The sequence below is a fragment of the Anabrus simplex genome, chromosome 2 (genome assembly GCF_040414725.1).
Source record: "Anabrus simplex isolate iqAnaSimp1 chromosome 2, ASM4041472v1, whole genome shotgun sequence".
Classification (NCBI taxonomy): Eukaryota; Metazoa; Arthropoda; class Insecta; order Orthoptera; family Tettigoniidae; genus Anabrus; species Anabrus simplex.
In genome coordinates, this window is record NC_090266.1 from 667131239 (window position 1) to 667144060 (window position 12822).

At 39.6% G+C, this 12822-nt stretch overlaps 1 protein-coding gene across 1 annotated transcript in view; it reads left to right on the forward strand.

Moving 5' to 3' along the window:
* Window positions 1-12822, forward strand: part of LOC136863019 (RUN domain-containing protein 1) — a 164597-nt gene that overhangs the window by 121442 nt on the left and 30333 nt on the right. The window contains exon 10 of the mRNA XM_067139325.2: window positions 5982-6188. Coding sequence (XP_066995426.1) covers window positions 5982-6188 — 207 coding nt within the window. The remainder of the gene's footprint in view (window positions 1-5981; window positions 6189-12822) is intronic.

Below are 12822 nucleotides of genomic sequence, written 5' to 3' on the forward strand. Positions count from 1 at the left end.
GATTTCCTTTTACACTGAGAAGATGTTCAAAATATTCCCTCCACCTCTCCAGTGATTCCCTGGGATCTATTTTGAGTTCACCTGAATTACTCAAAACACTGTTCATTTCCTTTTTTTTTTTTCCTCCCTGCCTAAGATTCTTTATTACTGTCCAGAAAGGTTTCCCTGCTGCCTGACCTAGCCTTTCCAGATTATTACCAAAATCTTCCCATGACTTCTTTTTGGATTCAACAACTATTTGTTTCACTCTGTTTCTTTCATCTACGTGCAAATCCCTGTCTGCCTCAGCCCTTGTTTGGAGCAATTTCTGATAAGCCTTCTTTTTACATTTACAAGCTGCTCTCACTTCATCATTCCACCACGATGTTCGCCTTTTCCCATCTTTACACACAGTTGTTCCTAGGCATTCCCTTGCTGTTTCTACTACAGCATCCCTGTATGCCACCCATTCTCTTTCTATATCCTGAACCTGCTTACGGTCTACTGTTCGAAACTTCTCACTAATCATATCCATGTACTTCTGTCTAATTTCCTCATCCTGGATATTTTCTACCCTTATTCGCTTGCAGACAGATTTCACTTTCTCTACCCTAGGCCTAGAGATTCTTAGTTCACTACAGATCAGATAGTGGTTTGTATCATCAAAAAATCCCTGGAAAACTCGTACATTCCTAACAGATTTCCTGAATTCGAAGTCTGTTAAGATATAGTCTGTTATGGATCTGGTACCCCTAGCCTCCCATGTGTCGCGGTGAATAGCCTTATGCTTGAAGAATGTATTCATAACTGCTAAACCCATACTAGCACAGAAGTCCAGCAAACGCTTTCCATTTCCATTAGCTTCCATATCTTCCCCACATTTACCAATCACCCTTTCGTAACCTTCAGTTCTATTCCCAACTCTCGCATTGAAATCGCCCTTTAGCACTATTCTATGCTTGCTATTGACCCTGACCACGATGTCACTCAATGCTTCATAAAACTTGTCAACTTCATCCTCATCTGCACGCTCACATGGTGAATACACGGAGACAATTCTAGTCCTAATTCCTCCAACTGACAAATCTACCTACATCATTTGCTCATTTACGTGCCTAACAGAAACTATGTTGCGTGCAATGGTATTCCTGATAAAGAGCCCTACCCCAGACTCTGCTCTTCCCTTTCTAACACCCGTCAAGTACACTTTATAATCTCCTATCTCATCCTCATTATTTCCCCTTACCCGAGTATCACTTTCTCCTAGCACATCCAGATGCATCCTCTTTGCTGACTCAGCCAGTTCTACTTTCTTTCTTCCATAAGCCCCATTAATATTGATAGCCCCCCATCGAATTCCATTTCGTTTGCCAAGTTGTTTCCAAGGAGTCCCTCGCCTGTCGAATGGGAGTGGGACTCCGTTACTCCCATAGGTCCGAGGCTTGCTTAAAATGTTCTGAGCTCGGTAAATTCATGAAGCAGGATGCTACCCTACTTGCACATAGTCCAAGTGAGGATCTCTCCTCTAACGGGTATGGACTACCGGTGAATTGTATAGTCCTAGCCGCCTGAGCACAAGGAGGGCCATGACTCAGAATATGTCCAAGATGTCCACTCCCATTCCAAAGCAACTGGTATCCCGACTCTCAGGACCACTTACTAGGCCACTCAGCAGTGTTGCCAACTTATATTTTCAAGATCCGCTAAATACTACTAAAATTCCGCCAAGAAATCTCATCTCAAATAATGAGCAATAATAATAATAAAAGTAAATGTCTGCACTCACCTGATCTGCGAGTTTCACTGGGGTTAACCCCCTGCCTGCGAGCCGGCGAGCTAAAACTTGTAGGCATTTTAGTGCTGGGTGCAAACTAGGTGAATCCCCTACCTCAAGGGCCACACACAGAACAGGCCAGTTCAAACGGTCCTCCTTCATAGCATAAATATAAATGCTAATCTCTCACAGTTTCATTATCTGTCATCATTCGTCAACTAAGAGATAAGTATCCTTTCCCCACGCATTACAAATTTATGATACCATGATCTCATATCAAATCCAAATAGCAAGTTTTCCTCCTGTTACTGCTAGCTCCTGACAAGAAATACGGAGTAGCTCAGACTAGAGTACATTTTTTTAAATGTAAAATGGTAAAAACGCTAAATTCCGCTATAATAAATCTAGAATTCCACCAAAAAATCCGCTGTCCACTAAATGATATATTTCTCCGCCATCAGTCTTCTAATTCCGCCGAATTTAGCGGAAAATCCGCTAAGTTGGCAACACTGCCACTCAGCCATTGCCCATGGTTCACGAACTAAGACGTGACTACAGTAACCCACACCACGAACCATCGAATATGGCAACGTGAACAAAATCCCCCAAACATCATTCAGTGATTATGCATTAACAAAGGAATGTTCCTACACATTCGAATACTACCAGATGTAGATGAAGCTCCTGACTGATTGTCAAATTCACAGCATCTGTTATATCAGTCACCATTAAAACTTCAGCATAGCACTGGATTTACAAATAAGTTCCCTAAGCAAGAATATCAGAGTTCACAGAGTTCTCATGTACTTGTAAATTAAGAGAAATTAATTCAAACCTTGTACTCGCATATCTTAATACTTATGTTAAATCTATTCCTAATGTTGTATTCTGAAAAGAAAATGATCCACATTCCCTCCTACTGAAATTGATCTAATACTATTATCCCATTTCTACATATGGAATATTAAGTCATCTCATCAAATTTCTTATAGCAGCATATCAAAAGACCACACTTCCATCCACTTTTATGTCTTAAGGCAATGTGGCTACAACAATGTGTCAAGAAAGTTTGTTCAATCCAAAACAAAAGAAGATAACATTGCACAGCTACTTAAGTGTGACATAACTTTGAGTTAGAAAGATACATCAAAACTTCTAGCAGCACCATTACTTTCAAACATTCATTGTAATTTTAACCACTGTACCCCCCATGCTAGCTAGGCCTTCCTTTTTTGTTCATTCATGTTTTTTCTTCTTCTCCTCCTTCTTCTTCTTTCTCTGCTGCTTTTCTCACACCCCGACAGGATGCGGGTGCGATCTACGTCATACCTATATTGTTCGGAAATCAGAAGAATTCACATGCCTGGTGAGGCATGGGCGAAGGGGTTTTCGCCAGCAGAGCCAGTGATGTAATCGTTACCATAGCAACTCCTCTACTACCCAGGCGACTGTATATTATCTTCTACTGGCTGCTCTTCGCTCTTTTCAGTTGTAACCTAGTTGTGTCTGCATTAATTGCTGTTGCGTTGTTCTGCATTCATTCGTGTTCCTTGTTGTTACCTAGCTGTGTCTGCATTCATTGCTGTTGCATTGTTCTGCATTCATTCGTGTTCCTTTCTCAGTTGTTTGTCATTTATCCATTGTTATTGTTGTTGCTTTTCATTCTTTCATAGCTGTTCAAAATCCTAAGATTACTGTGTCCCCATGCAGACTATATTTTCATTTGTTCCTCAATACTCTACTTAATGCCATTTATTCAGTCTCAAACTGTTCATTCAATTAACTTCATCATTCATATATTTGCATAGTGTTCAAAGCATTTTTCTGAGCACCATATTGATAAACTTTATACTAAGCTACTGCAATAATTTGCACTTATTTATTTGAAGATTAGTGATAGAAAGTACAAACTTTAATATTCTCAAAGTGTGTATGTTGTAGACTTAATGCATTGTAAACTGATACTTACGAACTACAGTATGTTATTTCACTGAGACAGAGATCACAACCCAGAGACATACATTATTACGTACAATTCAGAATTAATTTATTTGATATGTTAAATGTAGAAGCTGAGAGGTTTTCCGTAGTGGATACTTTTTGCATGTTATATACAGCATTTGGAAATTATGTTCTAATTACGGACTAACAAAGTGTATTAAGAAGAGGAACCATGTTTTACCATGTATTTTTATCTTTGTTATGTACAATATGTTCAAGTGTTATTGGGGAACTTTCTAGTCTCAGGTATATTTGTGTAAGATTTATTACTATTGTATGCTTTTTTATAACAAGTGTATGTATTGCTGTGTGTATTGATGAAATGCTTAGGTGTGGATATATTATAGTAGAAAACAGCTGATTGATTTCAAGTCAGTGGGAAGGTATACAACCCAATTATCATGCTTTATTAAACTTAGAGAGATTGATTTTGATGAAATTTTGGGACATTTATTATTATTATTATTATTATTATTATTATTATTATTATTATTATTATTATTATTATTATTATTATTATTATTATTATTATTATTATTATTATTATTATTATTATTATTATTATTATTATTTGCACCAGGCGAGTTGGCAGTGCGGTCAGGGGCACGCAGCGGTGAGCTTGCATCCAGGAGATAGTGAGTTCAAGCCCCACTGTTGGCAGCCCTGGAGATGGTTTTCTGAGGTTTCCCATTTTCACACCATGCAAATGGACCTTAAGGCCACGGCCGCTTCCTTTCCACTCCTAGACCTTTCCTATCCCATCGTCGCCATAAGACCTATCTGTGTCGGTGCGATGTAAAACAAATTGTAAACAAAAAAATAAAAATATTAGTTTCAAATACGAGGATTGTGGTGGTGTTTAGCAAATTCACAGAGGCTTGCAGATTGAACGCTGAAAGGAATAACAGTCCATAATGCTAAAGTATGTATGTTGTTGTTATTATTATTATTATTATTATTATTATTATTATTATTATTATTATTATTATTATTATTATTATTATTATTATTATTATTCACATCTCAGGAGAAGTTTCATTATAGGTATAGCCACCTGTCTATGGAATTTCATTGCTTATGTTAAACCACAAAAGAGAAAATAATTATATGATGCATTTTCATACCTTTTCATTTCATATCATGAAACAACCTGAATGAAATAAATTTAAAACAAGTACACTGTATATTTACTTCCATAAAGTATAATATGTCAGCCTCTGTGGTGTATTGGTTGATGTGATTAGCTGCCACCCCCCCCGGAGACCTGGGTCCGATTCCCGGCTCTCCCTCAAAATTTGAAAAGTGGTACGTGTGCTGGAACGGGGTCCACTCAGTCTTGGGAGGTCAACTGAGTAGAGAGGGTTTCGATTCTCGCTTCAGCTATCCTCTAAGTGGTTTTCTGTGGTTTCCCCACCTCTACAGGCAAATGCCGGAATGGCACCTAACTTAAGGCCACGGCCGCTTCCTTCCCTCTTCCTTGTCTACCCCTTTCAATTTTCCTAGCCCCACACAAGGCCCCTGTTCAACATAGTAGGTGAGGCCGCCTGGGTAAGGTACTGGTCTTTCTGCCCAGTTGTATCCCCCGACCTAAAGTCTCAAGCTCCAGGACACTGCCCTGAGGCGGTAGAGGTGGGATCCCTCGCTGAGTCCAAGGGAAAAACTAACTCTGTAGGGTAAATGGATTAAGAAAGAAAGAAGGAAAGAAAGAAAGAAGCATAATATCATATAGGCCTATCTCATATATGATAGTGATTTTTTATTAAATTATTGTGGATTCATTACTATTGTAGATAAATATGATGCTCGATGCAAGGTAACCGCTGAGCGACCCTTACCACGCAGCCAACTTGCTCAGTCCTGCATGGTTTAATGTCATGTCTGGATAATAATGTTGTCCCTTAGAAAAATTTGCACATTTGTTTTTTCCTTTTCCTGTTTTCCATGGCAATATGAAAAATTTTATATTATACAGAGTATCATAGTGTATTTACGGGTACAGTCAGTGAATGCCTAGCTGTCAGAAGAAGGTGAAGGAACACTGAACATCAACAGCTCATGTGTTATACGTAACAGAATGTTGATATCTTTAATGGTTCGCAAGTTATTTGAGGTGGACCACTCAGCTAAGTAACCCTGTATACAGTATATCATTTGGAAATTAAAGGTAAATAAGAACACAGTTTATAGTCTTTATTTCCCACTTTAATGTACTTTTCTTGCATTGCAGGTAGGGCAGAGTGCCAGTGTTGTGCCCCTCATTGGTTGCTTCCCTCAGATGAGCCACACAAACAGTAACCCCATGCATGCCTGGGAGTTGATCTTAAAATATTATAAGATGAAAAATGGAGAGAAATATAACTCCACACCAGCAAGAAAACTTTCCCAGAGTTTTAATTTGGATATAGTTGGTGCTATGGCCATCTCCAATAAGCATGTAAGGTGTTTACAGTTAAGAACTTGTAGATAACATGAATTAGAAATATTTCATAATTGCATACTCCCTATGCTCAAGGTGGAATCATGAAACAGTTAGTTGACATTTAAGATAACTTAAAACTGAAAGATCCTTATCAGTAGATTTTGTACCTAGAAACCTTTTTCAGGGCATAATTTTGTTATATCATCTGTTAAAGCCAATAGTGTCTGGGCACTTGTATATAATATTTGTCTGGAAGTTCTTTGTTCTATCAGAACACCGAGCTTGATAGCTGCAGTCGCTTAAGTGCGTCCAGTATTCGGGAGATAGTGGGTTCGAATCCCACTGTCGGCAACCCTGAAGATGGTTTTCCGTGGTTTCCCATTTTCACACCAGGCAAATGCTGGAGCTGTACCTTAATTATGGCCATGGCCGCTTCCTTCCTACTCCTAGCCCTTTCCTGTCCCATCATCGCCATAAGACCTATCTGTGTCGGTGCGACGTAAAGCAACTTGCAAAAAAAAAAAAAAAAAAAGTTATATCAGAACCTCATGGAGTCGTCTCTTGTTGCTATAACAGCTGTACTTTTCCTCTTGCAATATCTCATATTGTTGGACCATAGAAGTTAGCTACAGTACATATCCCTACCTTACCCGTCAATCCAATCTATCACAAGGGTGTTCGATGAATTGAAATTGGAACTGTGTGCAGGCCAGTCCAATTAGTTAATATTGTTCTCTGCATACCATTACGTAAGCTGCGGCGATGCGGTATCTGCCATTGTCATCCTGGAAGTAACAGGGATTCATTCCATAAAAATTCCTCATTATTGTAATCATTTCGTTATTTAGAATTGTGCAGTAGGATTGTGAGTTCATGCTGCCATGAATAACCACTAGTGATTCCTTTCTCACAGCATCGCACCACCACCACCACCAAATTTCCTCTACAGGGTGTGCCATAAGTCACCATACCTCATAGTATTTCATAGAATTATTCATCTTTTCTTTCTTTCTTTCTTTCTTTCTTTCTTTCTTTCTTTCTTTCTTTCTTTCTTTCTTTCTTTCTTTCTTTCTTTCTTTCTGTTGAGGCCTTTTCCAAGTTATCTGTGATCAGCACTAATGGGAATTAAGCCCAGTTTTACGGCCGGATGTCCTTCCCAATGCCAACCCAATGTGAAGGGATGTACTATATTCACTATTATGTGTTTCTGTGGTGGTTGTTTGTGTGATGGGTTCTGTGTAGATAACAATGTGTATTAAGACTATTTATAACTATGAAGTTCTTTAGTCTGCTGAAACTAATTCAGCACAAGATAAATTTAGAAAATATATCTAAAAAAACACATTTATTTACAGATTGTACCTGAAAAAGGTACCATTAATTAGAAACAAATATAACAGGTATAATCTGTTAATAAATTTTTTCTCTTTTGGGTATTTTTCTAAATTTTTCTAATTGGACAGACAATGGAAAAATTACAGTATAACGCATTTCAACAAAAATTTCAGGAGCCACCCCCAAGAAAACCGACATCATTAGCTTGGGAGAAATTAACATTTCATTCTGGCAACATCAGTGACCGACCAGTCAAGAGATTAGATTAAATTATTATGGTTAAGGTTGCCATACGGTCACCTTGTCAGTGAGTCTGCAAATGAGCATCGGAATTAGGTATTCAAGGTTCAGCATTTCATCAGCCTATGAAGACTTTTTGGTCTGTTTATGTCAGTGAATTCAGTTAATCATATCTGGACAAGAAGTATGTGCTTTATTCCCTCAGCATTTTCCCTCAGCTGATTTTTGAGAAACTGTCCTGTTTGCAGACCAATGTGTGATCTACCACAGCATATGTAACCACATTAATGTTTTCTGGACAGAAGAAAATGTGACTTTCACAGTTGGTAAACAATTCACCATATGCTTTGTTTTGAGCAGGGGTTGCAGCCAGTTAAGTGATACAGCTGTATTTTTTAGGGGACTGTTATTGGAGCATCTTATTTATGAATGCTTGGATTGGTTAATACTCCAACTGACTCACGAAAGGGTTATGGATTAGGTTTTGTGTCAGCAGGACAGTGTACTTGCTCACTTTACACTGTCTATCGATGAGCTTCTGAAGGACAACTTCATAGGGAGGTGCACTGGGTGTGGATTTCTTAATTATCCTCCTGCCTTGAAGCGTACCAGTACATACACAAGTGTTGTTGACATCTGTGTGAGTGCAAAAATATCATCACCTGCAGACAATCCCTTCAGGGGGGAGTGGAGAAGAGGGTGAGGGTGTGGCATTGGCAGGAATGTTGCATTTGTGGTGTGCTGATGGCATCCTGTTTGTTTTTAACTGGGAATTGATTATTATTGCCTTGTCAAACAAAATGTTGGGCTTTTCCAAAATTTCATTCAGATTGTGTATTCTTTTGATCATAATGAATATAGGGGCGATGACCTTAGATGTTGGGCCCCTTTAAACAACAAGCATCGTCATCATTATCACAATGAATAAGTTTTCTAGTGTGTTCAACATTGGTCCCTTATCAGCTCCTTGAACGATTTCTAGTTCTCTGTCTAGAGAAGTAAATTTGTTATTGAATTCTGTCATATGTTCCCCCATTGCTGAGAATCTTCTATATTTGCTGGCATTGATACGTTCTTTAAAGCATGTTAAGAAATGTATACCTGTTTGCCCAATATAACTTGCGTCACATTAGGTTCACTTCAGCTTTTCAGGACTGAAACCTGTCCTAATTTAAGATTAAATTGACTATTTATTATAACTAAATGGTTGTATAATATCAAACAGGCTCTTTTTCTTATTGAAAGCAACTGTACTCAATACTCTCCTGCTGACTTGCTAGGCCTAACGCATAAGAGGATTTTCTTTCAGGGTTTACTCCCTTAGCCTTTGAGGATGCCTTCCTCGTCCTACAAGGCAGTAGGTTCCATCTGTACACCCCAGAAGGATGGGTTGCCTCTTCCGCCATCTCCGCCGTACCGAAGTCCATCTTCTCCGCCGTAGATGCCGTTGAGGTCTTCACCCTTAACCCAGGGCAAGGGCCCTCCATATTTATGACCCTTGGAGAGAGGGTGTCCCAGTATTTTAAAACCCCCAGGAATTGGGCTACCTGTTGGTCCGCGGGTTGTATTGGTTATTTCAACCAGCCCTACATACTGTAGGGGCCCCCTATCCGCCACCTGGGGACGCGCTCTGTAGGGGTCAGGTTCCCCTGGTTACTTATTGGAAGTTAACCCCACCCACAAGGAGTAAGGTTATTTTTAAAATAATATTTTTGGACATTGAGAAAGCATACGATAGTGTACCAAGGGAAAGAATTTGGCAATGCATGAAAGAACTTCAAGTGCGAGACAGACTCATAGACAAAGTGAAAATGTTGTATAGTGGGAACAGAAGCTGTATTCAAGTAGGATGTGGTTTGTCGGACTGGTTTGAAACAAAGAGAGGAGTGCAGCAGGGCAGCTCATTGTCACCACTTCTATTTATTATTGTAATGGATGTAGTAATGAAATCTATTAAAAGGAAAGAACATGGAGATATCAAAGCCTTCACATTTGCGGATGATGTTGCGATCTGGAGTGACTCAGAAGAGGAATTGGGAGAGAGAATACAAAGCTGGAATGAGGAGTTTAAGAAATATGGTTTAAACATCAGCAAGACCAAGACAGTGGTGATGAAAGTGTATGGGGAAGGAGCAGAACCAATAGTCAGGTTAAATGAAGCTCAACTGGACAGCGTTCCAGTTTTCAAATACTTGGGTAGCGTTATATCAAATGACAACCTAGCAAAACATGAGGTGAACAATCGAATCAATAAGGCAACACAATTTTACCACCAGGTAAGACACCTGCTGTGGGATGAGCAAATACCCATGAAAACAAAAATGACATTGTACAAGTCCTATTATACACCAATTCTTACATACAGTCTCGAAACCACAACACTGACCAGTAGAGATAATTCCAAACTTCAGGCAGCTGAAATGAAATTCCTACGCACTATGATCCAGAAAACCAGGAAAGACAAGATTAGGAATGAGAAAATTAGAGAAGAAGTAGGAATAGATGATTCTCTCCTCAATAAGATTCAGATATCAAGAGTGAAGTGGTTTGGTCACATGAAGAGGATGCCAGTAAACAGAACTGCAAGGAAGGAATTTAACAGAAAGGTAGAAGGAAGACGACCCGTGGGAAGGCCACGAAGGAAATGGATAGATTTAGTTAAGAGCGATGTACTGCTGAGAGGTCATGATTGGGACAAGTTGGTGGAGGAAGAATGGTACAAGGACAGGATGAGATGGAGGAGGCTCATATACCACACCCGGGAAACTGGAGATGGTTTAGGATGATGATGATGATGAATATCAAACAGGTGGATATATATTTAAACAAAATTTCCTTGTGGAAATTCTTTGATCTTAATATTATAATTCAGTATGGAACAAAAATGAAATTAATTTGTTGTAATCTAGCTTATGTGTAGCTACTCTTCCAGTTGTGTTGTTGCTCCTGTTTGGAACTGTCTGATTGTGGACATGGCTGCACCCTGTTTTTGACAGTTCCACATATTGCAGTCCTGCAGTCTCTGTTGGTTAAAAGTTTGACTCACCCAAAACTGTTGCCATTGTCACAATGTCCTTCCACCTATTTAGGATGAATGTCATAGTTCATTTCGGCCTGTTGAGTTTTGCCCTATTTCTGCTGGACAATCCGCTGAAATGATAGCCCATGATTACAGACTTATCGAGGTCTGACAGCTCTGCACTGCATGCTATCTCCTTCTTAACTGGTTCTCTTACTAAGATACGTGGTCATAAGAGTCACTTTTCTTACATTCATGTCAAATTGCCTACTATCATGGGTGCCCAATTACATTTTGGTAAATAGTGTATTTGAGGAGGGACGTCCAGTTTTATATGGAATCCAAACCACAGGGATGTGATATTTCATTTTAAAATTCCCTCATCCAGTCGATTGGAGCCCTGCAAGTGAAGCAGACCTGTGTGCGGGAGTGGTAAGTTGCGTAAGTGAAATGGGGATAAGTATTGAACTCTTCTGAGCGGTCATCGGTCGATGGAAAAACCCCTTAACGTACCAGATATGTGGTATTAATTACTTTGAAATGTTGTTATTAGCAATAGTGATCACTGGGCTTTAGGTAATTGGAGTAGTGGAGAGCAATCCTGGGTCCTTGGGTTGGGAAGATATTAAAAAAAGTTAGGAGGTTGCAACAGAGGTCAGGCAGACATGACTAGGGAGCTGATCACGTAACAAACCAAGGATATTCGGAACTTGAAAGATAACCTGAGAGGAGATATGGCAGGTATAAGAGAATACGTAGATAAATATCAGGAGGAAATGGTAATTTCAAAGGAACGTCGCATGTTATTGGAGTAGCACACACGAAAGCTGGAAATACAGGTCCAGAAGTCAACGCTTGCTCAACATAGCAGATGCTCATCATTTATGGAATTAAAGAGAATAGGGGCGAGAGTAAATTGTCATTATCTTCTGTATTGGAAGTGATTACAGCAGTAGTGAAAGTGAGTTGCACAGAGTCTGATGCGGATGACATGCAGACAATAGGAAGGACTCGAGGAACTAGGCCGATTAAGTTGCAAATGGTATCTGTTGTGAAAGGCTATCAAATTCTCTGGAATGCCAAGAACATAAAAGGGACGGAAGTATGAATCAACAGGGAGTTGGGAGCTGAAGAGAGAAAGAAGATGAGAGTTCTTCGATTCCACCTGGGAAAAGCCATAAAAGAGGGCCTTGCAGCGTTCATATGGAACAAGAGTCTTATCATCATAGACAATGGTTGAAGAAATAATTACTCGTCATCTCAGCTGGAAGCTTTGGCTCGATAAGACAGTGCAGTGTCATCGCCACAACGCAGAAGAAGGAATAATGACATGCAAGGAACAGGAGTGGAGCACGTGCCAACGGGTTTGCTGACAGCTACAGAGAATGAGGACATTGTCACCAGTGGTGACAAGCGGCCCGTGTGTAAATGCTTAACACCTGATGTTGAATCAGGGGTAGCACAGGTGATGTGTAAAAAGCAGTAGTAAAATAGACGATCCTGAGAAAAAGAAACAAGAACAGAATCTGAAAGACATTTGGGCTAACAAGAGGAATCCCGTCAATGTAAAGGGAAATAAACAGGAAGGGAAGGTGGTAGGGGGAATTTTTAGCACTCTTCATGGAAGTATATTCCAGATTGGTAAGAAGTAAAACAGGAAGTGTGACTGATAACAGATAAGCAAATTAACTAGAATGGAGGGTTGGCTTTGTAGGTTTATTAAGTAAACTGCGGAATAATGGAGTGTTTGAGCTTGTGGAAAACTTTGAGATACTGTATTTGCCTGTTTAGAAACATGGCTGCATGAAGGAAGGATTTTATCGTGGAAGGGGTATTGTACCAGGAACGATTGGTCACCTGTAACATAATTTTATAAAGTCCGATATTTGTAACAGTATAGGCAGAGTTTACAACGGCACGGCATGGCCAGGCATTCAGCATGCAGTCCACATCATCCGTTCTACGTTGCTGATGACGTAATGGCACGTGAACAAGTCGTGGCGATCTAGAACTTGCCAGAACATTTTTCTAAATCTAAACCCGTTGGAATTTCAA